Source organism: Pipistrellus kuhlii, unplaced genomic scaffold (assembly GCF_014108245.1).
Source record: "Pipistrellus kuhlii isolate mPipKuh1 unplaced genomic scaffold, mPipKuh1.p scaffold_m20_p_11, whole genome shotgun sequence".
In the NCBI taxonomy this organism is placed as follows: domain Eukaryota; kingdom Metazoa; phylum Chordata; class Mammalia; order Chiroptera; family Vespertilionidae; genus Pipistrellus; species Pipistrellus kuhlii.
The window spans coordinates 14,584,515-14,608,925 of record NW_023425416.1 but is presented as its reverse complement, the minus strand read 5'-3'; the positions used below and the strand labels follow the sequence as shown (position 1 = coordinate 14,608,925).

Sequence of the window (24,411 nt, the reverse complement as noted above, 5' to 3'; positions counted from 1 at the left end):
CACTGTAGAGTTCAGAAGAAATGGGACTTGAATTGAAGACTGTGAGTAAAAATGTGAGGGGCCTTGGTGCTAGTGGAGCACAGGTCAGGTCTCCTAGGAACGTATGCTTGGCAGAAAACCCATGCTCACTGTGGCCTGCCCGCCCTCCATCCCATCTTGCACCTCTCCCCTGACCCCAGAGACACGCTCTGATGTGCTGTTTCTCAAAACACCAGTTTCCTCCCAGCTCAGGGCTTTTGGAAGTGCTGCTCCCTCTGCCAAGAAAGCTCTTGTGGGCCTCCACATTTTGGGGCTGATGCCTACCTAGCATTCCAGTCTCTCCTCAAAGTGGTCATCTTTGACCATCCATTTTGAGTCACTCCCCTTCCTTCTTTCCATGCAAGTAGCTTACCATTCCTTTCTGTTGCCTTGGTGACACCCATTTCTACTGGGAATTCTCCTTATTTGTCCATTTTCTTCCCTTCTCAAACTGAAATGTCAGCTTCACAGTCTGTTGGCTTAGTGCTGAATGTCTGCTAGATGCTCAGTATTCCTTGATAGATCAAATGAATGAAAGGTTCACAGACAGGGCCTTGCCCTGATAATTTGAGGAAGGGTGGATGAGATTAGGAGAACCCCACTTGGATAGTCTCAGAACCACTGAGCTTCCCCAGGGTTGGGGCTCATCACAGAATTGCATTAGACCAGTGCAGCACCCTTGGAGGGTTAAGAGGCCTCCCACCCGTTGAGGGAGGGCCAGTTCTATCTCCTTCTACAGATGAGGATGCAAGCTCAGGGAAGTTGTCAAGTTCAGAGCTGTTAGCTGACAAGTGTTCAGTAAGGACTCATACCCTGAACTCCAGCTCCAAAGCCTGAGTTCTAGACTGGTTCTCAGCTCTGTGAGGCTGCTGCCCAGGATCACCCTCTGTAGGGAGGGTGCTGCCTGGGGACACCCTCTGTAGAGAACAGGGACAAAAGTTGGGAGTCCTTCTTATCTATTCATTTACTAATGCACAGAGTAAATAACAGCCCCCCCCCCCCTTGGGAGCGTTTTGTATGTGCATGTCCATTGATTTGCTTGACCAAAGGTCTGACCATCTCTGGTAGGACTCAGGAGGATGGGACAGAGGGGCTATTCCTTCAAAGATAAAGAAGTGAAATGGAAAGTTGTGTGACTGTGTGTAGGAGGGAGTGTGAAGAGAGAACGTTAGCCATGTGTAACATCAGGTGACCCCCCTGTACCAACTGCCAAGCATGAGGGAGAGCAGTTATTTGGAGGGAAATAAAAGAAAGAAACTGTAAAGGTGATTTTAAAAATATATTTTTATTGACTTCAGGAAGGAAGGGAGAAATAGAAACATTAATGATGAGAGAGAATTATCGATTGGCTGCCCCCCGCATGACCTCCACTGGTGATCCAGCCCATAACTCAGGCATGTGCCCTTGACCAGAAACAAACCTGGGACCCTTCAGTCCACAGGCTGACACTCCATCCACTAAGCCAAACCAGCTAGGGCTGCAAAGGTGATTTTTGCTGGATTATATGGTACATTAGAAAGACAGATTAGAGATGTGTGAGATGCTTTTCAGATACCAATTGCAAATTGATCACAGAGGTGGTGTGGGACGTTCAATCTCTAAACATCTGCTAGTCATCTATTTTACTAAAAGCTGAACATCTTAAAAAATTTTGACTGGCATCGGAAGGGATTTATCTCTCAGGAGATAGCAGAACCACTATTCCTGGACTTTGTATTGACCAACATGAATAGTAAGTTGATGTGGAATGGGCAGGAACATCGGATAAAATGACTGTGTTATGTGGCATTCGCTATAATGAGCACAGAAGGCTAAACATTGACTTATACACTAGACATTAAGGAAAATATTTTAACCCAACGCTGTACATTTCAGGTTAGACCCATTGGCACAAGTCAGGAAGCTCATAAAATTATAATACAGACATAAAAATCTGAATTGTCCCCATAAAGAAGAAAAAGAAGAAGGCCTTTAAACATCCTTTGTAGGGTAGAAAACCTGCATTTATTAAGCTGTATTTATAAAGGAATACACACAAACTATGGAATATGGGTGTATTGTTGGATGAGTAAGAGAGTACCTGTACTGGGTTGAGCAGTGGCCTCCTGTATGTCCTGCCGATGTGAGCTATTTTGGAATTGGGATCTTTTCAGATGTAATTAAGTTAAAGATTGTGAGACGAGATCATCTTGAATTGAGGGTGGACCCTGAATCCAATGACTGTTTTTTTCAAAGAAAGGAGAGGCGATTGGAAAAAGGCATATAGAGGGGACAGGCCATATAGAGATGGAGGCAGGAGTTGGAGTGCTGCATCCACAAGGCAGAAGCATCAAGGGTAGCTGGGGGCACCAGGAGCTAGGAGAAAGGCATGGGACACACTCTTCCTCGGGATCCTGGGAAAATCCAATCCTGCCAACACCGTGATTTTGGCATTCTGGCCTCCAGAATAAATTTATGTTTTGAACCACTTAGTATGTGGTGTTTTGTTACAGCAGCCACATGAAGCAAATACAGTATATTAAACCCCTAAGAAGATTAAGGGTGGAGGTGAAAGCTAAAGCTCAAATTAATCTTGGAAAATCCCAAATGAAGCAAAGGGGGCTTTTAAACAAATTTTGAAACAAAACATATACACCTACCACTAAGGAAGTTTCTGTCATTTTTACAAGTGACCTTAAGAAAGCAAATCTGCTCAGCAAACACGGAGGGAACATCAGGCCGGGGAGTTGTCCACACCCCGGTGTAATGTCTACCTCCTCCTTAGTCAATGCTGAAAAGGCTGCGGTCCTGGGTACATGGGCTGCATGACCCTCGGGGCTCCTTCACTTCTGCTCTCTGGCAGTGAGCTGGGAAAACCATTTTAACTGAAATATTTTTAAATTCCAAATACCTAGATGAATGCCCCACTTCATAATGCCATCATTTTCCTGTTTTCCTCTTCTACCTCTTAGGTGATGGTAACAATGGACAGCAATTCAAGATTTTTTCCTTCTATTAATTTGCTTGCTAAGCAAGCTTGTGAAATCCATTTTACAGGCCAGAGGAAGTGTTATTTGAGATATTTGATGAAATAGGTGTGTGCAACAGTCTCTGTTTTAACTAGATCATATCTTTCAGTAGTTCTGCTTCTCCAGTTCACCACGCCTTAGGAAAGTTGAGGCCCCGTTTTCTTGAGGAGGCATAATTTCATAGCAAGATATGAGGTCCAAATGTAGTGGGCTAGGCCATCCTCAGACCACCACCATTTCTGAATGCACTCACTTCTACCCCAGGTGGTAACTTTAGGTTCCCAGAACCGCCTGGAGGCAGGGACTGACTCTTCCCACCCCCAAAGAAACCACTCCCAAGAAAAAAGAATCCTCTAACTGGAAACTGTTTGACTCCTTAACATGTTGAGACAGTTAGCTGGTGAATTGGAATTTTTGCTTCTAATTGTGAAAGGTTTTTATATGACACTAACATAATTGAGGCCATTGATGGAGGAGGCAAGAACCATAGATTTTTTCCCCCCAGTGTCATTATTGTCTTTGCATTTTTGAGGATTAATTTAAGGGGCTTTTGTACTAGAGAGTGAGTCAGAATAATTTTTGTCAAGCTTGGACAGGAACAATAAAGGGCTTTATTCTCCAGGATTGTAAAGATCAAGTCCTTCTTGAAATTACTTGCGGTAAAAGGTTGAATTGGTCATTTTCACTCTCCTCGCCTGTGATGTGGTTATTATTGTTCACATGAGTTAGAATGAGAGTCAGAATCCCAATTGCCTATTGAGTCCTAGTAAGTGATCTGAAAAACTAAGGCAGCCAGAGGTAAGACAATAAAATAGGGCGCCATGCATGCCCACCAAGTCAGGAACCATCGTGGGCGCTGCTGGGACCTCTCCAGATGAATATGTTGGGGGCAGCCAGCTGGCAGAGGGCAGACCATGTGGAAGAGGGTGAGGGGTATGGTATGGGGTACACTATAGTAAACAAGTCAGTGTACCTAATTTATATGAACGTTTCCGACATGATTTATCTCATTGTCTTACCATGAGGTTGAGGACCAGAGTGACCCAATCTCTCCTCATTCCCTCAGTTGTTTGTGAGGACTAGCATTTGGAATAAGAATGCCATGATGGGATTGCTGTGGCTTGGAGTCCCACAGGAGCTCTGGGGAGGGTCTGGGACTCCGGGCCAGTGAGTACCTCCACTGATGTCTTTGGGAATGCCGTTGGCCACTAGTCCTTTTCTGCCAATTATTTTAACCTTCCAAGCACCTTTTGATGGCAGGCACTATTACCCCCATTTTACAAATAAGGAAAACACCAATCAGAGGTTTTTCACTTCCTAGCGGGGTGCCTATAGGAGGAAACTAACCTTCCTTGCTCAGTTTCCACTTGTGTAGCCTGCAGAGCAGTGAGGTAGTCTGTCTTGGAGGACTGAGGTTGGGTGGTAGGCGATAAAATAGCACTGTGCCCGTCCCACAGGAAGGACTTAAAGTTCTCTCCTCCTCCTCCTCTCCCTATTAATATGCTCATCCGATTGTTAGTATTACCCTCATCATACTGGGACTGGACAATTATTTCCCCAGTTAGAACAGAATATGCCTAATGTCGTATCATTTTGAAACAGGAGCTTCAGAGATTAAAAAAAACAAAAAGTGGACAGTCATGACAGCCTCGCTGCTCCACCCTGCTTCCACCGATGTTCAAGAAATCTTGCCCATTCTCCCTCGGTGTCCTTGCCCTTAATTCTTATCTGTGGACAGAGGGCAAGTGATTACCTTTGGGCGGCCCAGGGTGAGGAAGAGGGATTTGCTCCTGGGTTAGCTGGTCAGAGAGCAGACAGCTGTCTGTAATCTGTGTTTTAATCACCCATCCAGCCACCCAGCCATCTCTGCACCACTCCGTTCACTTCTGGAGTTTCTGCCACGTGCTTCTCAGAGGAGTCCAGCAGAAGAGCGCAGTGAGGTGGTGCCTTCCCTCCCACGCTCACGCTGCTGAACAAAAGAAATGGAGAGATTTACTTGCACAGTACCAGTTTACTTAACTATTATTTTTTAAAAAAAGCAAATTTCTAAGGCTGAGGTGCAGAGACTTTGAACGAGATTGTGTTGGCTGAGGTAACTGCAGTGAGAAAACACACACACAGGTTTTTCCTATTGTTAAGCTGAGTTCGGGCTCAGGCGGGGAAAGTGTAAACATACTAAGAAGGTCTCTCTCTGCTCCCTTGAGAGCTGTGGGCTACAGGAGATTGAAAGTTACAAATAAAGGGATGTGCCTTTCAGGTAAGGAGCCATCCGGAGGGCTCCCGGCCTGCTGGGAGGGCTTGGGCAGGATGGGGAAACCCTGATGTATGGAGTTTCCAGGGGCTGTGACTATCTTCTCCGCTTTCTGCAGGGTGGCCTCATGCTGGTCACCACCAGCTATGCAATGCCAGCCTGGTTCTAGCTCACTTTGGTTTGTAATCTCTCTCTGTCTTTTTCTCTCCCCAGACCCAGCAATTGTCAATGGTGTTTATTGGTCTGAATCCCTAAACAAAGTTTTTGTGGATAACTTTGACCGTGACCCGTCTCTCATATGGCAGTACTTTGGAAGTGCAAAGGGCTTTTTCCGGCAGTATCCAGGTGAGTATCCTGCATGGAGGGTGATGGTTCGGACAAAGGGACATGGGGTATGTTCCTTCAGGGTTCGCGGTTCAAACTGTTCCCCCTTCCTTTCGGAGACATGAAATGTTCGAAAAAGCAAAACAGAGGAACAGACAAAACAAAACAGAAACTGACTCACAGATACAGAGAACAAACTGATGGTTGTCGGAGGGGAGGGAAATGGGGGCATGGGAAAAATAAGTGAAGGGGATTAAAAGGAACAGAATTCCAGTTATAAAATGAATAAGCCATGGAGATGTACTGTACAACAGGGACTACAGTCAGTAGTGGTGTAATAACTATCTGGTGACATTTGTTCATTACTTGCCATGGTGATCATTTGTAAGGTATTTAAATGTCAAATCACTGTGTTGCACACCTGAAATTAATATAATATTGCATGGCAACTCTGTGCCAATTAAAAACCTTGTCAGGTGCAGGACAGGAATGGCCATGTGGCATTTGCACCCACTCGTACACAGGCACCAGGCATCTTTCTCAATACAGTCATTTACAGAGCTGCCCCAAGTGGGGAATGGTGGTGTGAGACAGACCGTATTTAAACTTCTCCAAAAGGGTTTGCTTCTATTATTATTATTATTATTATTATTATTATTACTATTACTATTGTTATAATTGGGGAAAGGAACAAGTCATCTTTGGAGGAGATGAGTTCTGACTGACAGGAGTAGGAAATGGAAAATTTGAACTTGAGTTTTCCCCCTCCAGAGCCAACTGCCCTTGGAAGAAGGGGCTGAAATGGCCAAAGCGCCACGATGTCGGGAACCTATCCTTAGGGGCCACCAGCAGCACCTCCCAATGAGTACGTTTGTCAGAGTCTGGCCATCTTGCTGCGAAGCAGGTGTTCATTTGGGAGCCTTCCCAGGCCTCTACTTTGCAATAGGAATTTAACTCTGGTTTGGTTTGAATTTTAATTAAAAAAGGAAGTTTTAATTTTGCTTACAAGTTGTGAAAACAGGACTCGAGGCTGCAATTGTGCCAGCAACACAGCTGTACAAATTAACAAGCTCAACCTAAAAGAAGGGGAAAAAACACCCTGCATAATCTTGGAGCAATTAAGTGGAGTCTTTTATGTTTTCATTAAGTAAGACTAGGCACCTGATGTCTTCCCGCTCTGAGGCACAGAGACTGCCAGCCTCCGCCCCGAGGAGCTGTTTGCCTTGCACACAGCATCTGTCCCCTGAGACCTGCCTGCCAAGGTCTGCTTTGCCAGATTATTCACCATTTCCCAAGAGCTGTGTTCAGCAGGGCATGCATGTTCCTCCTGCAGCTCACAGGAATTTAAACAATAAGTATCTTATTAAAGATAACACTATAATAAACAGCGGTCTGTTAAAGTTCCCGTATCACCCGGTTGCAGTCTGCTTTGAAACACGCCAACAGAGAGTAAATTTCACACAGATGTGGCTGAAATGAGAGCATGGTGGGTGGCTGATCCATTAAGGAAGCCACAAGGACAGCTCTTCATCTTTCCATGTGGCATTTGGCTGAAGTGGAGAGGATAAGAAGACACCGGAGGTCATTTGTTGTCTCCACCAGCAGGAAGCCCTCAAACTACGGTCATGAGGAAATTTGAAAATAAAGGTGTATAAATAATCTTGGGCTGCCATAGCAAAATATTATAGATGGAAAGGTTGAAACAGAGACATTTATTCCTCATAGGTATGGAGGCTGGGAAGGCCAAGATCAATGTACCAGCACACTCAGTTCTTGGTGAGAACCCTCTTTCTGGCTTGCAGATGGCCACCTTCTCCCTGAGTCCTCCCATGGTAGAAGAGGCTTTGGTGTTTCCTACTCTTCCTAAAAGGCCACTAATCCCATCATGGGGCCCCATCCTCATAGCTTCATTTAAACCTAATTACTTTTCAATGTCTCTACCTCTCAATACCATCACATACACAGACGGTTAGAGCTTCAACATATGATTGGGGGAAGGGGGAGTTGACTCAAACAGTCAGTCTATAATAAAAGGGGATTCTAATAGAGAGTTTATATAATAGGTGAAATTAATAACATACAAGATTTTCGTTAGTCGGAGCAGTTAACTCAGAAATAGTTCTTTTATGATATTTGTAGCAGAATTTTGACTTTGTAAAATTTCTGCATCTTTTCTATGTTGATGTAGACATAGGTCACAGTCCCCCAAAGAAATTTCATTGTCTGATAAATGTCACAAGGTCACTCGGTGCTGAGTTCTGAACAGAGAGCACATAACATGATCATTGGAAAAAGGATCCAGGGGCATTTTTTGCTAGGATGTTTTTCTTTTCAGGATGCATCTTTCCATGAGTAGAGCAATATAATACAACAAACCAGTATCAGCATGCATGTTTTTAAACAGAAGGGATGTTTCTGTATTCTTACTAAAGTATATCTTGAGTTCTTGCTTTGTTTTGAGCTCTGTGGGAGACCCTGAGGATAAAATGGGGAACTGGACAGAAAAGGACTATGCCTTTGTGCAGGTCCCTCTTGTTGGAACATGCATTCATCAGGGGTTTTGATTAAAAGGGACAGAAACCCAATTATAACTAGCTCCAGTAAGTGGCACATTTATTGGCTCTTGTAACTCAAAACCCAATGGTTGTGCAGTTTTGAGGTGTAGCCGGATTCCAGAAGTCAGCAATGCCATTTGGATTTTGACTATTTGATTTCATTCTTCACCTCCGGCAGATGACCTCCTCTCAATGGAGAACATGGTTGAGGACTTGCAAGGTCATTCTTCAGTTATGGTCCCGGGAAGAGACAGCATCTATCTCAGTAGCTTGGATGAAAGTCCAAAGATTAGCCTGGTCTGGGTCATGTGCACACAGGGAAGCCAGGGACACTGGACAGTGGGTAGGGCCAGTCAAGTGAAACCATGGAGACTGGGGAGGATACTGTGGCCTTGCCTGGAGAGGGCATTTAAATGAAGGGACAGTGACCACCATGGGGAGAGAGATGAACAGGTCATTGTGGTACAGTGTGTTTCATGCTAAGGTAGGGGAAATAGAGAGTGCTGGGGGATCACAGAAAAGGAGCACCAATCCCATCTCTGGAGGGGGAAGGAAATTCTTTCTGGAAGGAGAATTTTAATCAGCATTAGCCTAGCAGCACCTGTGATGAATTTGTCCACTTCCGCATGACTTCACATAGGCCTCCGCAAGTTCCCCTTGTGTGTATGGGCAGGTGGCAGCAGTTCTGTCGAGCTGTCTGAAAGCACTGTCTGTGACCACCCAGGTGCTCTGTATCTAGTGTCTAATGTGGTAGCCACTGAACACAGGTGGCTGCTGAGAACTTGAAATGTGCCTAGTGAGACTGAGGAGCTAAGATTTGAATTTTATACTTTTAATTAATTTAAGTGTGAAATGAAATAGTCACATGGGGCTAGTAGCTACTGTGTTGAACAGTATTAACTCTGTAGAAAAAGACCTGTATAATCTGATGCCCAGTTTTCAAGGTACTACTGGCATTGCCTTTTAGTGTTATAGAAGGGTCTCACTGGCCAGGGAACTTCAGATAAGCTTTTCTAGAAAACAACAACAACAACAAAACTGCTGTTAAAGGGCCTCTGGGGTGTACAGGATTGTTTCCTCAGGGCTCCTGAAGCTCTGTTTACTTCAGTTTCATCCCCGAGAGCCTTTGGGAGTGCTGTGAATGTAACACTCATGCTGGTGATAGTGATGGTGATCCCTGTTTGTTGAGCTCTCTGCTGCCTGCTCATACAAGCATCGCTTGCTTTAAACTCACAGGATCTTCTGAGCTGAAGCTCCTGCAATACCCATTGTGCAAATGAGAAAACAGAGGCCTAGAGATGAACTGACTAACCCATGACATACCAACAGGGTCAAATGGAGTTGACAATGATGTTAATGCTTCAACCACCTCTTTTTGTTGTTGTTGGCTCTTCATGGTGGTTGTTACCCTATAGAATATGAACTCTGGCCTATAGTCCTGAGACATAAGGCTTTTAATCCCTGACTCCTTTCCTGGGATACCTGCCTCAGGAGGACAGAGCCATTTGCTTAGTCCATCACTTGTCACCAGCACAAGAATATCACATTGTAGGTATTTGGCATGTATTTGTTAAATGTATATTTTAACACCAGTGGATCAAATATCTAATATCTGATCACCAGTGTGATCCAGCACATCTAATATCTCCCATCACACCGGTATTAGCAGCCTTCCTTCCCCAGGAACAATAGACCTGCTCCTTCTCTAGGAAGCTGGTCATTGGCTTCTGTCTAAGGGACCCAGTGACCAAGGAGGGAATGGGCATAAATACAGTGTGGAGCCATGACCCCCTTTTGCCTCACCTCCCATGCCCCATTGCTCCCTCTTCTCCAAGTCCTCCTAAGCCTTTGTCTTTTCTATCCCAATAATGACCAAGTCCAGGACACTGGCTGCCCCCTTCTGTTGGTCGTTTACCTCATGATGCCTCATGACCATCATGTTATAGTTAAAAGGGTACTCCAGACTCATCACCTCCCAGGAGGTAGAGTCATACCTGCACAGTGAATATTCTGAGAGCCTTGTCAGTTCATGCTTTTACAGTCTTGTGTGTGTCCCAGTTTCTATCTGGGTGGGGCCTCCAGTGCTGATCCATCCTTCGTGTTCTGGCCAATTCTTCCCTTTATCCACAATGATATGGCTAACTGACAATCATTTATGGCTGTCCTTAAATATATATGTAGGGAGAAAACTGTCATAGACAGATCAGTAGCTAATCGAACACAGAAAACAATTAAGTGTATGCATGATGATAAGATCAGTTCCTTCCCCAGTGTCAGACTCTCCCCATCTCAGAGCCTCATCTCAAGAGCTTATTCCAGTAGGAGACTATATGATCACCAAGGAAACTGATTTTCTTGTTTTTGTCATGATTTTTTAATGAGCTTTTTAAAAGTCTCTGTTCATTGTATGCAGGTGTGCATAACCCATGGACTTAGAGAATATGGTGGTGAAGACCTGGGGAGGAAGGTGGGGGGGCGGGCTAAAGGAGGTCAATGCTCAATGCGGGTGGGAGGGGGAGATATATGTAATACTTTCAACTATAATTTTTTTGGGCCACACAAAGGTGAAAGTTGTTTCACAGTACAGCTTCAAGGACAGGGACAGATGGCTAACTAAGGAGCTCTCTACAAGGTTGGATAACTAAAGAGCACTCTGCAAGCTGTTGGCTAGTAAGAATAGGTTAAAAAGAGAAAGATAACTATCACAATGATCTCACTCATTTATGGAATATAATGAACAACATAAACTGATGAACAAAAACAGACCCAGAGATAAAAGAGCATCGAGCAGACCATCAAACATCTGAGGGAAGGTAGGGGAGGCTGGGGGTAAGAGGGAGAGATCAACCAAAGGACTTATATGCATACATATAAGCCCAACCAATGGACACAGACAACAGGAGCATGAGAGTATGAGTGGGGGGGAGTTGGAGGAATAATGGGGAATAAGGACACATATGTAATGCCTTAATCAATGAAGAAATTAAAACAAGAGTAGGTTCTCTGCACAGCATTACTTTGTGTTTATTCTCTTGCCCATCTTCCTCACCAAGGGTTAGCAGTAGGTGAAGTGTGGTTGATACTGGAGGATTGTCTTAGAAGACAATCCAAATTCGATTACAACTCAATCATGTTAAGCTAGCATTGCATTGTAGTACAGCTATTTTAGATCTAAAGTTATATTGGGAGGTATTTATTTAAACTCAAGATTTGGGACTGAGTAAAAAGTATTGAGGAAGCAATTGGGCAGAACTTAACCAGTTAGGGATAAATCAACATCTGCTGCCTCTTGATTTTCCTTCTTTCTTTCTTCATCTTTCTGGACTTTTATTCTCAGATAGGGAAGAGAAATCCCAGGTTGCAATGTGCTAGTGTTTGTCAGGTGGTGGGTTGTGGAGATGACTTAGTGGCTCCAGGGAAGTTTTGGGGAAAGGGCTTGGCACTAAGGAGAGAAGAAAAGCAATGGTCAAAGATACCCTTTGTTGAGGAAGAGGGCAGAAATAAATCGAGAGGCCAAAAAGATAATTGGAGTTTTGCTGTGCTCTTTGTTGTAGTTCTTAGTGCTCTTGGACTGTCTTAAACCTTCTGTCACATGAAATTATATTGGCAGCATGTGGCTCGGCTTTCAGATGATGCTGGATGAGGCTATGCTATTCATTTGCATGCGCTGAAGGAGTACATGAAGTCATATGTTGTTTTAGATGAAATTAATTTCACTCTAATATTAGCTTTAATGACTCTCGAGGACCAACTATGGGGTATAAGAATGTTGTACAATATTTTCAATTCAGTCAGACTTGAGCATTGGAGTCTGCAGTAGAGATTCTGACAATCTTTTGAGTCTCACCTCAGGGATGTGCTGAATGTTCTGGAGACTGTCCTCTGAAAGCTGAGGAAGGCAGCTTGGCAATCACTGGTGCTGCCAATGAAGCCAAGAGGCCCAGGGAGAAGCAGCTAAGTCTGCTGAGCTTCATCCTTCCTCCTGTCCGGGGATTCATGCCCTACTGGCCTGGGTGGGTCCCCAAAGGCATGTAGCACTCCCAGAAGTTATGTGGCTCCTGGGAGTAGTTCTTGATTAACACACAATTCCCTGCATCACAAAATTCCCTGCATGTCAAATGAGCCAACTATTATTATGTCTGGGATTTGAAGTTTACTTGAATATTTTTAAAAATACCTACCTGTGCAAAAACATATATACTAAAAAGTTGATATGTCCTTGGGGAGATAGTACCATCTGGAATAGAGTTTCCTGAAGTTTCTCTCCTAAAATATTTTGTTGTGAGACTGTTTTGGGGAGAAGGGGCTCAGTGGTCAAATTAGTTTGGTGAGTGCTGCCCCTGCTGTTCCAATCCTGAGATTGAAGATGTGTGGAAGCAGGTTAAAGGCCCTCAGATGTCCCTCCGTGGCATGGGAACCAGGTTTATTTTTCTCCACTTAACTCATGCTAACGTCCTGGAGAACTTCTCATGGGGCACCCTATGAAAACGCTGGACATCAAGTTCTCGTCCTAACTAAAAATCTCAGGGAAAGCTATTAAACTCTGAGAACCTTGGATTCCCTGCTGTGAAATGAAGGTTTTGATCCAAAGGTCAGTTTTAAGCAAGTTGATCCCTCAAAGTGCATCCAGTCTGGACTTGCAGAACAGGTTGACTTTTGTTGTCACCCCCGAGGCAGCGATGCCTAGGACTGCCTGCATCCTCACTCAGTGGGCACTGATGTCCTGACTCGGAGAGCCTGGGCCTCAGGTTCCTCCTGCTGCCAGGCTCTTTCCTCTGTGTAAATGTCTGTGCACTGGGCACGGCCACACCAGCATTTCTTCAGGTCCTTGAACTTGATGTGCTCCTCTCAGCCTCAGTACCTTTTGCAAACATTGCTCTCTCTACCTGGGGTATTCTTCTTCACCCTGTGGCCACTCCTCCCTTACGTTTTATGAGTCTAACCAATTAGTGGGTTTAATAGTGTCTTTACCACAATTGTATGCCCAATTGGAGCCCAGGATATAACCTTACTTGAAAGTAGGGTCTCTTGAATATAATTAAATAAATTGGGATTAGATCATACTGCATTTGGGTGGGACCTACATCCAAGGTGACTGGTGTCCTTATAAGAGAAGTAGATACAGGGACATAGGGGGAGTCAGCCATGGGAAGATGAAAAAGAGATGCAGCTTTAAGTTAGGGGACACAAAGGACTGCTGAGGCCACCAGAAGGTGAGGGGCAAGGAAGAACTCTTCCCTAGAGCCTTCAGAGGGGGCACTTCTGTCTTCCATCTCTGCGAGAGCATACACTTCTGTCAAGCTGCCCAGTTGGTAGGCCTTTGTTACAACAGTCCTCATGTGCCATCATTCTGTTCTCAGCTTGAAGAGCCTTCTTCATCTTCAGGATTAGAGCCAACCTTTACACACTAACATAGCCTCAGGTATAGAGCCTCAGGTTCTTCCTGTTAGAGCCACCTTTATACACTCACATAACCTCGGGTACTGTCCTTCCTGAGATCTCTGGTTCTTGTGATTTCTAGCGTCTGTTTTTCTGCTAGATGTGAGGCTTCCTGAGGGCAGGAGGAGCTGGGCCCATCTTTCTTAGTCACTGCTGTCTGCCCTTTACTCATCAGAGTGACTGGGAGGAGTGACAGTGCCACTTGAAGAGAAATGATCTCCGTCCAAAGGAGAGCATGCAGTGGCATCAATTCCCATCCCCCAGGCCCAGGCATAAATGCCGGGCAGGAGGAGAGAATGGACCATGTTCTCATTCTAGAAGAGCCCCGTGATGGGCAGGGTGGATGGCAGACATGCTTGCCATCGAAGAACACCACCCACAATTCAACTCCAGAAACACCCACTGACCGCCTACCATGAGTCAACACATTGAAAGATAAATTCTCTTTATATTGGACTCAGACCAATGCTGTGTGGAGCATTACCTCGCCTCACCAAGGATGTAATTGCCTATATGTCAAGACTGTATGAATCTAGCTGCACTTGGCTCTGTACAGAGCTGTGTGTCAGATGTTTTTAAAACAAATTGCATTCCTGTCCTTTAGTGTACAATAGCATGCCAGCTTTATTTTATCTTCATTACCTAATGGCCTTCCATTGGCAGTGGCTTCTCATACTTTTTTCTGACTTCTTACAGGGAACTCATTAAGTTTGGCACATTTGCAGATGGGAAATGTAGGTACAAAGAAGACAGAACAAAATGACTCATTGGAATACACACTGCCTTCTCCGAGTTATCTGTGTAATAACATGGGGGCGTTTTCTTAAGCTCATGCCTGTGAGCCTGGTGTGGTCTGGAAGGCTGGCCATTATTAATTGGAAAGGAGGCTCTCAGTGCTACAATCTGAGTCACGATGTTCTCATAGAATATAGTTTTTGTAACGTTCTTAACTCCAAAGCCTATGTTTCAAATCCTCCATTTCTGATTACCACTGAGAGTTGAAAACAATGAGATTGTATCTTATTTTTAGGCAGCAAAACCCCTTAAAAAAAAAGTTTTATTCTTAAAAACTAAGTTGTAAACAGAGAATGTCAGCTGCCTGCAAACCATGAAGCAAAAGGTGCTGGATCCCATTTTACACTTGAGAAAATCTCTCCAGGCCTCCACGCTTGAAATTCACACTCCATTGTACAGCACAATTAGGGCCATTTTATTTCATTTGAAGGCCAGGCCAAAATTTCTGATTTTAAATTAGGAGTCAGGAAAGAACAGGCCTGTGTATATTCTGAGATAGAAACCTATCAAATGCTTGCTACCTCCCATGGTATAGACATAACTTACCCAGGTCCAAGGATGCACCCACCTCTGCTCGGAGACCTGTGAATGAGTCCCCAGGTCCAGCAATCTGAGGGACAGGGAGAAACGACTTTGGCTAAATTCAACATTAGCCTTGAAGGGGCTGCAGCCCCATCCTTCCTCAATGGACAGCGCTTTACTCAAGGCGTCACCACCTCCATCAGACCTTGGAGGGAGTGCACTCAGGCTGCTTGCTCCCAGAGCGGGTGACGGAGCACGTGATGAGCTCCAGGGTTGGTCTTCGCCTGTGATTTGTCACCCTGTCCACTCAGTCAGCAAAGCAGAGCGGCCTTGAAGTGCTATGAATAAATATTTGAAGTTGCTGGGTTTCTTATAACTCCATTTTTCTTCTAGGGATTAAATGGGAACCAGATGAGAATGGAGTCATTGCCTTTGACTGCAGGAACCGAAAATGGTAGGAAATGGCCAGACCTCTCAGTTAGCTTTTAAAAGGAAAACTTGCAGAGAGGGTCAAGATTCAGTGTCCCTGTCTGTCCCCCTGGCCCAGGTACATCCAGGCAGCGACTTCTCCGAAGGACGTGGTCATCCTAGTGGACGTCAGCGGCAGCATGAAGGGGCTCCGCCTGACCATCGCCAAGCAGACGGTCTCGTCTATTCTGGACACGCTGGGGGACGATGACTTCTTCAACATCATCGCTGTGAGTGCGGCTGCTTGTGCTTTCTGTGCCCTTCGGGTCCCTTTGATCTTTTAGTAGCAAGGCTGCACAGCCTATTGCTTTTGTGTGTGGAGCGTTATATGCCCAGGATGAGGACGGGTTAGTCCCCTGTGAGCTCAGTGACAGGTGGGGGTGGAGGGGCTCCGGGAGACTGGGATGCTGGTGAGCAGTTTCTCTCCAAACCGCACAGATAGCGGCTGCCATCAGGAAGGGCAGCACCAGGTTTGGTTTTCCTGGGTTGTCAGCCTCTGCAGAATTAGACCTGGCAAGGTTTTCCTTAAACTGCTAGATTTTCTCCTGTGGAAATTTACTTTAAGCTAGATTCCTCTGAAGACAGCGATAGTGATAACAATCGTGATTATAAAATGAGGAAAAAGTGAAGAGCCATCATAGACTCACTCACAGAACACTGTATCTCATCTTCAGAAACCAAAGTGGCATGTATTACTGTATTTTTCGGACCATAAGATGCTCCGGACCATAAGACGCACCAGTTTTTAGAGAAGGGAAATGAAGAAAAAAAGATTCTGAAACAAATAGTGTCCTAAAATATTTTATGTGCATTAAAACCCAACATCACAGTCATAAACACATGTAATCAACCCTGTAAAGTAAACAGCAGCATTTAGAACCATTTTAGAGCCGGGCAAGCACACAGAGACCACACAGAGCCGGGCAAGTAAAAAAACTTTTTTTTTAAAGTATATGTGTAGGCTATATTTGGACCATAAGACGCAGGGACTTTTCCCCCCCACTTCTGGGGGGGGAAAAGTGCGTCTTATGGTCCGAAAAATACGGTAAGTGCCTACTGTGTGCCATTTACTCTTCATATTTGCATTCTTTTTATTGCTCAAAGCAACTTTAGGTGGTCTGGGTGGTTTGGGCATTTTCTCAGACAAAGCTGCTGGGATTGAGAGGGTGTCAGTAAGTGAGCTGAGGGCACAGCTCTGGGAAGTGGGAGATGCAGGGCCAATCCCTCTGGTAAGAACCAATTCAGCTGCACATTTCCATCTCCAAGTGCTTCGTCTGCTCCCCAGTTCTCTGGTGTGATTTTCGTCAGGTCCCTTATGACCCTGTCACTCTTCCCAAAGAGGATAGCCACAGTGAGCCTGGTCCTTCTCCTGGAGAGCTTAACCTGGTGCTCCTGTGTGGGGCCACCTGAGCTGTGCCTCATCGCCTCTATCTGGGACATGGAGGCAGGCAGGGAGGCAGCATGGTGAGGGAGGGGGACAGAGCTTGGGCTTTGGAGTTGGGACTTAATTTTGAATCGGTTCTGCCACATACAGTTGTGCATATGGGGGCAAACCGTCCGCCAGCTGTGAAGCTGACAGAATCACATGGCCCACAGGGTGCTCCTGGATTCCAAGGCTGGTGGAAGAGTGCTATTTGAAGAGCGGTATCATGCTGTGGGAATGCTGTTGCTGTTGTCTGCTGGGCTCCCCTGAGCCCCAGAGCAGATGTGTCACCAAGGGGCCCTACTTCTGGCAGCCTCCTGCGTGACACCTGCTTTGATTTGCTGGGCAGAGGGCATGGTGTTTAAGTGGCCTTGGGCTTGTAAAGAGGATTGCTTGACTGTGTGTGCTTGTGATGAGACTCTGAGCAAAAGACACAACCACAGGGCCTCATGATTTAGAGTTCAGATTTTACAAAGCACCGAAGAAGAAAGGAAAAAGAAAGAGGATCATAGATTCCATGAAAGTAGGGGTTAGTCTTGTTCAATTCATTTAACTGTCATTGTTGCCTAGAACAGTGCCTGGCAAATAGCAGGAGTTTAAGTGTTTATGGAATGAGTAATACTAGCAGCTGCCTTCCACGGAGCGCCCACTGTGTGCAAGCCCCTGCCAAGTATCCTATGTGGACTACCTCATTGGATCCTCTCCCAGCTGTGCGCTAGGTGGCATAGAGACAAAAGCACCAAGAGATAGAAGGGACTGGCATAAGATCACGTAGCCAGAGAGAGGGGCAGAGTGAGGACTCAGAAATAGTCTGGCTTTACCTCCCACCTCCTGAGCAGAAGAGAAGAGGATGGAGTTGAGGGTTCAGCCACATTCCTGTGGAACTCCATGGCCAGGGGCAGGGATTTTCCCCAGGAGACTTTCACATGGTAGTTGTCTGGCTACCAGTCATTGAGAATATGCATATGAAGCCTGATCCCCACACATCCTAAAGCATTTACAGATAAGAAGCAGTTAATTCGGGACTATCTTTCTTATTAATCTTTAATTACTCATTATAGAAGTATCAGAAATTTGCATAATAAGAAGAGCTAACTAATTACATCCTGAATTCTTATCAGTCAGAATTTATTGTTCTGTTAACAAAACCAATCTATTGAAATAATCTCTGTAAATTCATTAAGATATACACACAGTGTCAACACAATAATGAAGAGAGGGTGATTAAGAAAATTAAAAGTAGACATGCCAGTTATTATAGAACACTTAAGAAAAAAAATTATTTTTTACCCCAAATTGTCCCTTTATGTAAAGAAATCTATTAGAAATCCCATTAATCCTCTCTCACATCTCCTTGTTAGTTTTCAACATAAATGATCAGAATTAATTGCATGTATAATTATATATATAATTATACATGCAATTAATTATATATAATTAATATATATAACTTTATATATATTGATTATATAATTACATATATAATTATATAGATAATTAATTATATAAATAATTATACATATAATTATTTATATAACTAGAAAGGTACTCTGAACATTTTTATATGAAGTCTCTACAGTAAAATCATGAACTTTGCTTCCCTAAGAGATAAAGGAATGGACCAAATATGTTAATGGATTTAATTAATATATCAAAAGCCTGAGATCATAAAATGAATCACTACTTAACAATAACCTTTCCACATTGATTTATTTTAAATATAGACAATATGTGTAAATTTTTAAACAGTTCAGAAACTTTCCCATTCCCTTTTCTTTTTTTTTCTTTTTTTAAATATATTTTATTGATTTTTAACAGAGAGAAAGAAAGAGAGTTAGAAACGTCGATGAGAGAGAAACATCGACCAGCTGCCTCTTGCACACCCCCCACCGGGGATGCGCCGCAACCAAGGTACATGCCCTTGACCGGAATCGAACCTGAGACCTTTCAGTCTGCAGACCAACGCTCTACCACTGAGCCAAACTGGCTTCGGCTCCCATTCCCTTTTCATTTGGCACTTATTCTTTCAAATTTTTCTGCAGCCCTAACTGGTTTGGCTCTTGGACAGAGCATCAGACTGCGGACTGAAGGGTCCCAGGTTTGATTCTGGTCAAGGGCATATATCTTGGTTTTGGGCACATCCACAGAAGGAGGTGTGCAGGAGGCAGCTGATTGATGTTTCTCTCTCATCAATATCACTAACTCTCTATCTCTCTTCCTTCCTCTCTAAAAAAAATCAATAAAATATATTTTAAATTTTTTTTCTGCGTACATGAACATATATAACTTTTCTACAAAAATTAAATCACATTTTTCAAAATATTCAGCAACTTGCCTTTATAACTCATATTATAATAATCTGTATTTGCAAAGCAGGGCATTCTGTCACCTGTAGTTGGCATTAACTTTTTAATCCATCCCCTTTGCTGGGCATATGCTGTTACTGATCTCTTTTCTACAGTGAATGGACTCCTGCATGTGTTTTTGCAGGGTTGGTTGTGCTTCTAGTAAGTAAAATCTAGATGTGAAATTGCTATACCAAAGGACATACCCAAAGTTAGGTATTACTGGAATACACTAAATAGGGTGTAATATTTACACACTTAGAAACTGTGTTAGTTAGCTCCAGCTTCCATAACAAAATAGGACTGAGTGGCTTGAACAACAGAAATTTACTCACAGTTCGAAAGGCTAAGAAGTCCAAAATCAAGGTTCAGCAGGATTTGGTTTCTGGTGAGCATCACCTTTCTGGTTTGTAGACAGCCACTTTCTTTCTGTGTACTGACATGGCTTTTTCTCTGTATGTGCTCTGGGAGAAAGGGAGGGCGGAGAGAGAGAGAGAGAGAGAGAGAGAGAGAGAGAGAGAGAGAGAGAGAGAGAGAGAGAGAGAGAGAGAGAGAGAGAGAGAGAGAGAGAGGAGGGGGGAGGGAGAGAGAGAGCGCTCTCATGTAAAGGCATGATTCCTTCATGAAGGACCACCCCCATGACCTCATCTAACTATTACTCCCCAAAGGCCCCATCTCCAAGGCCAGCACATCAGGGTTAGGGCTTCAACACATGAATTTAAGGGGGAGGGGGGAGGACACAAACATTCAGTTGGTAATACCAACATTTCCAGGGTTTTTAATATTTGATTGGTACTAATCGGAAAACCTTTATTTTCATTCTCTTGAACTGTCTCTCCCAACCCTAAGCGTATTTTACCAATTTGGCCTTGCCGAATTGTGGCGGTGGATTGCTTTGTTGCCTTTTGTGTTATCTCCATCACCTTCTCCCGTTTCCATTGTAGCAGGATTGCTGCAGTAATATGGTGCAAGCTTTTCTTCCGTCTATCTCTAAAACATTCACTTACCTCTATCTAGACGGGACCCCTACTGTGGGCTCTTGTACAGGCAAGGGGGTGAATGTTTGAAACTCCATCGAGAATTCCAGAACGCCCTGCCAATCTGTCTGAGTCCCTTGTTCTGCGGGCTGGATTTCATTTACGGGAGAGGACATTATCATTTCACCCTTCATTGCACTGTCAGCTCTCTCTCGCTTGCCGGGTAGATGTTTGAGGAGGAATGTCAGTGTTTTAGAGAGAAAGTACAGAAAACAGTCTTTATGTTCAGTGTCATAAGCCCTCATGCATTGTGGGCATTTGTTTGTACAAACCTAACTCATCCTCGTGCTTTGATTTTCAGCGCCATTATGGGGACAGGAGGAGTGAGGTTGAAAGGGTAGAAACGGCTTTCCTTGGCCATTCCAGGCATCTTTGCATGTTTGCATTAAATTCATTGCTAAGTGCATCTTCTGTATTAGATGGAAAAGCTTTCAGTCCAGGTGTTGCCAGAGAATACACATGAAAAGATGACGTTTAAAATGGTTTTAGCTTTCATGGGCAGGGTATTACAGAATCTACCTAAGACTGATGAACTAAATGATTGAATTATAAAAGGACAGCTGAAATGTGAGAGTGATTTTGTGCATTCCAAGCTAAAATGTAAGGTCCAGCCACTGGTGCATGAAGAGATGTTTCCGACAAGAGAAAAGGCATCTTTTTCTGATTCACTTTGAAGTCGCACTCCAAGCCATGCATTAAATGAACAATATTATCATAGAAATGAGGGTGATAATTCACTTTTGTCCGACGCTAAAATTTGAAAAATGATTTTACAGGATTCTAAAGCCATGCATTAAGTGAATACAGCATTAACCGGCTGATATTGTTAAATCAGCTTAAATGCCTCTTACAGCCCGTGTTTATGAGAAGCACATTGTTTGTTAGTTCACCCCAGAACTTTCTGTGCCCTGGTTTTAATTTGCAAGATTTTCTTTCAAACCCTCTTTCCAGTGCTTTGCCTGCTGTAGATTTGCTTTTTAAAGTAATCGATTCCGTATTAAAAGTATGAGGATGGTATTTTCTTTCAGTGCTCATTTGTTCTATTCTACTAATTATGTCCAGGCGTGTTTCAAATTATACAAGAAGCTTTTGTAATGCAAAAGCTCCCTGGGATTCCTTGTGTTGGTGAAAATACTGTGGGCTCATCTGCTTCTTTACATAAAGCCCTACACATTTCCATTCTGAAGGTTATTTAATCAAAAGTGCACCAATAAAACCATACAAATATTTAATGGCATTCCAGCAATTCCACATCGGTTTTCTTGTATCTTATGAGCATGCCAGCATTTTAATTCTGTGGGCTTTTTGTGGAATTTGGGATTCTCCAAAACGTCCTTACGTACTTTGTTTACTTGTTTATTTAACTGTGATTTTTTTTAAGGTAGAAATTCTCCTTTCTTTTTCTTTTCTTGTCTCAATGTTAACTATTTTTTTCATAAGCTTTGTTCTTCTTTTCTGTCAGTAAACTTCTCTACAACTTTGCCTCTTGTTTCTTTGTTCTGATTATTTATTCATTCTACAAATACTGTTGAGTGCTAACAGTTAAGCAGTGGGCATTGATGTGATGTGGGAGCCATCAGGGGCAGGTGCTCCCAGTAGCATGGTCAGTGCAGTCTTGAGAGGGGCAGCAAGGGAGGCCTGGAGGGCAGAGCTGGGGCATGCAACCAGCTGCGGACTTAGTGATGGCTTCTTGGCCAAAGTGATGACTAAGTGAACAGGAGTTGGACATTAGCCAGACATATGCAATGAGGCAGAGCAGGAGGAAGGAGTATTGAGAAGGAAAGTACTATCTGCATGTTATAGAAACTCCTCTTCCATCCCAGGAGGTGCAGGCTTGGTTAGGGTGACTGTAGGAGATGGAGTAGGTGTTTGGGAGCAATGATGGAAAGAAGGGGCCTGGCGGGTCAGCCCAGATCCAGCAAGTGTGCTCAGCCACAGTGCAGACCTGGGATGTTGTCTGGAGACAGTGGACGTGGAAGTAGTCTCAGCTGCACAGGAAGGTGTTGAGAGGGTCCCTTAAAGTCTCCACTGTCCCATGTCTTCGCTCATTCTCCTTTTTAGGCAACAGATGACCTGTTATGCCTGAAAGCTCCATTGATTTCATTGATCAAGTCCAGCTTTTAAAAATGAAGCAGGGTTCAGCATCCTCAGTATCATCCAGAACCCAGTCAGCTGTCCACTCTCTGGTCTCTGAGCTGTGACCCACACAAATCAGCACGGGGCATGATACCACACCAGTGCTGGAGCTGCATGGATCTTGGTGGGCACGTCCAGTCCATTGCTTCTTCGTCTCCAAAACGTTCTGGCCATTTGTTTAATGCAACTTAAAACTTGCCCTTCCTAGTTGAGATCATCATTAAAATTCCCATTGAGGAGTTGGCTGTACCTTTAAAACAGGAGATGCTAGGAATGCTTACAGAGATTGTACAGCAGAAAGATAAAGGGTGGTGATGTGTCAGAGCATAGAGGGTGGTGGTTGCACAGAGGAGAGAAAGGCACAGTTGCTGTGAGAAGAGACTGGTGGGATGAAGTCCAAGAATGAACGAGATCAGGGGTTTATCTCAAGCCTGCTTTTGTTTTTGGATGGATCACTGCAGCATCAAGATAAGCACATTTTATTCTGAAAAGGAAGTTAGACATTATCTTCAGATGTAATGAACATATTCTTTTCCTGATGAAAGCAGAAACAAAATGTGGTTCGTGATCATTCCACAGTGATGATCATGGGGAAATTTAGCCAGTATTTTATGTCCCTGGCACATAGCAGGTGCTTAGTTAACATTCGTTGAGCAAACACAGGAACAAAGGGTTGGTTCCCTAGCAAATGCCTGCCTGGAAGGGGATTGACAATGAGCTGGTTGCACTGTATTGGCTCCCGGTCTATCAGAGACCCAAGTCACTGAGAGGGTTGAGAGGGTGGCACAGAGAGGGATAGTGTGTGACCACACACCTGGTGATTTCTGTCTCGGGTATTTAGACAGTCGCATGTGCCTACTGGTGAAACACTTCTCTCCAATAGTAGAGTCTGTGCTCTCCAGAGGAAGTCAGGCATGTGAGATGCTCCCCAGAATGGGTTACTGCCATCACCCCCCACATCGCTTCCTGCTTAGCACGTGCCAGCAGCGGGTAGAGGGTACATGATGGTCTTTGTGTCCATGGAACACATCACACTCACAACTGTAGTTTCTTTCTTTCTGTGCATGTGTGTCAGCTGCTTTCTTTCTGTTTCTATGTTGAGTCTTTACTGAGTCATCTATGTTGAGTCTTTACTGAGTCATCTCATTTCATCTTCACTGCGAGATCATGGGGAGGTTTAGTTCAATCCCCAGTTTCTCCAACACAAACATGAAGGCTCTCAGCTAGTGTGTGGCAGAGCCAGGATTTGAACCCAACCTGTCAGCCTCAGTTGCATTAGTTCCTACTGCCCTAGCCTTTGCGAATCAGAGGAGGGGATCCAATCAGACTAGAGAAGGAGATCCAATCAGAAGACAGGAGTGGGTCCAACCAGAGGAGAGGAGAGGATCCAATCAGATGAGAAGAGGGCAGAAGGAAACCAACAGTGCCTGAAGCTCTGTGTCTATCTGGCTGTTTCTGAGCTCTTAAGGGGAGAAGGTGCTTTGTCCATCTCCTCACAGTGTGGTTGGTGAGCTGGCAGACAATCTCCAGGCTGCTTGGTCCCCCTCCTTTTCTGCTAAGAGACTCTACCCGTGTCCCAGAAATTTGAGGAATAACTTGCATTTTTGGGGAGAAGGGGACTGGTCAAGTTTCTCTCTAGTTTCAGTCCTGGCTGTGGAGATGCAAAAAAGCAAATGCCAGAAGCAGACTCTGTGTTGCCAGTGACAATGTGCACTGCATCCTTTCTTCCTTAGACTACTGCTCTCTGGCTGTTTAAGTAAGGCAGCAGGAGAACCATGCATAGCACTGAGGTGCCCGGGTCTGCAGTAGTGAATTAATATGGCCACCCCACATCAGTGTCTCACAGAGAAGAAATGTAGGGAACATCCATACAAACACGGAAGTGAAGGAGAGCAGCTAGGCGCTTGGAGGCAGCTCCACAGGCAGGTGTCCCCGGAGGAGCGCTGGGATAGGAGGAGCTCTGGGGTAGCATGGTGAGCTGGCACAGCCAGCGAGCCCCCTGGCTCAGCTGCCAGAGGTGCACTGTTCCTGCACAGGGCTGAGCCAGCTCCCTCTGGTGCACAGACCAGATTGCTCAGCGTGGCTTTATC

General features: G+C 44.4%; 1 protein-coding gene across 3 annotated transcripts in view; it reads left to right on the top strand.

Moving 5' to 3' along the window:
- CACNA2D3 (calcium voltage-gated channel auxiliary subunit alpha2delta 3) overlaps positions 1-24,411 on the top strand; it is a 773,665-nt gene that overhangs the window by 329,083 nt on the left and 420,171 nt on the right. For all 3 annotated transcript variants that reach the window (XR_004986777.2, XM_036430835.2, XM_036430833.2), the window contains exons 6-8: positions 5,491-5,622; positions 15,306-15,366; positions 15,460-15,610. Coding sequence is in view for 2 of the 3 variants with exons in the window: in XM_036430835.2 (XP_036286728.1) it covers positions 5,491-5,622; positions 15,306-15,366; positions 15,460-15,610 (344 nt within the window). In the remaining variant the exon portion in view is untranslated. The remainder of the gene's footprint in view (positions 1-5,490; positions 5,623-15,305; positions 15,367-15,459; positions 15,611-24,411) is intronic.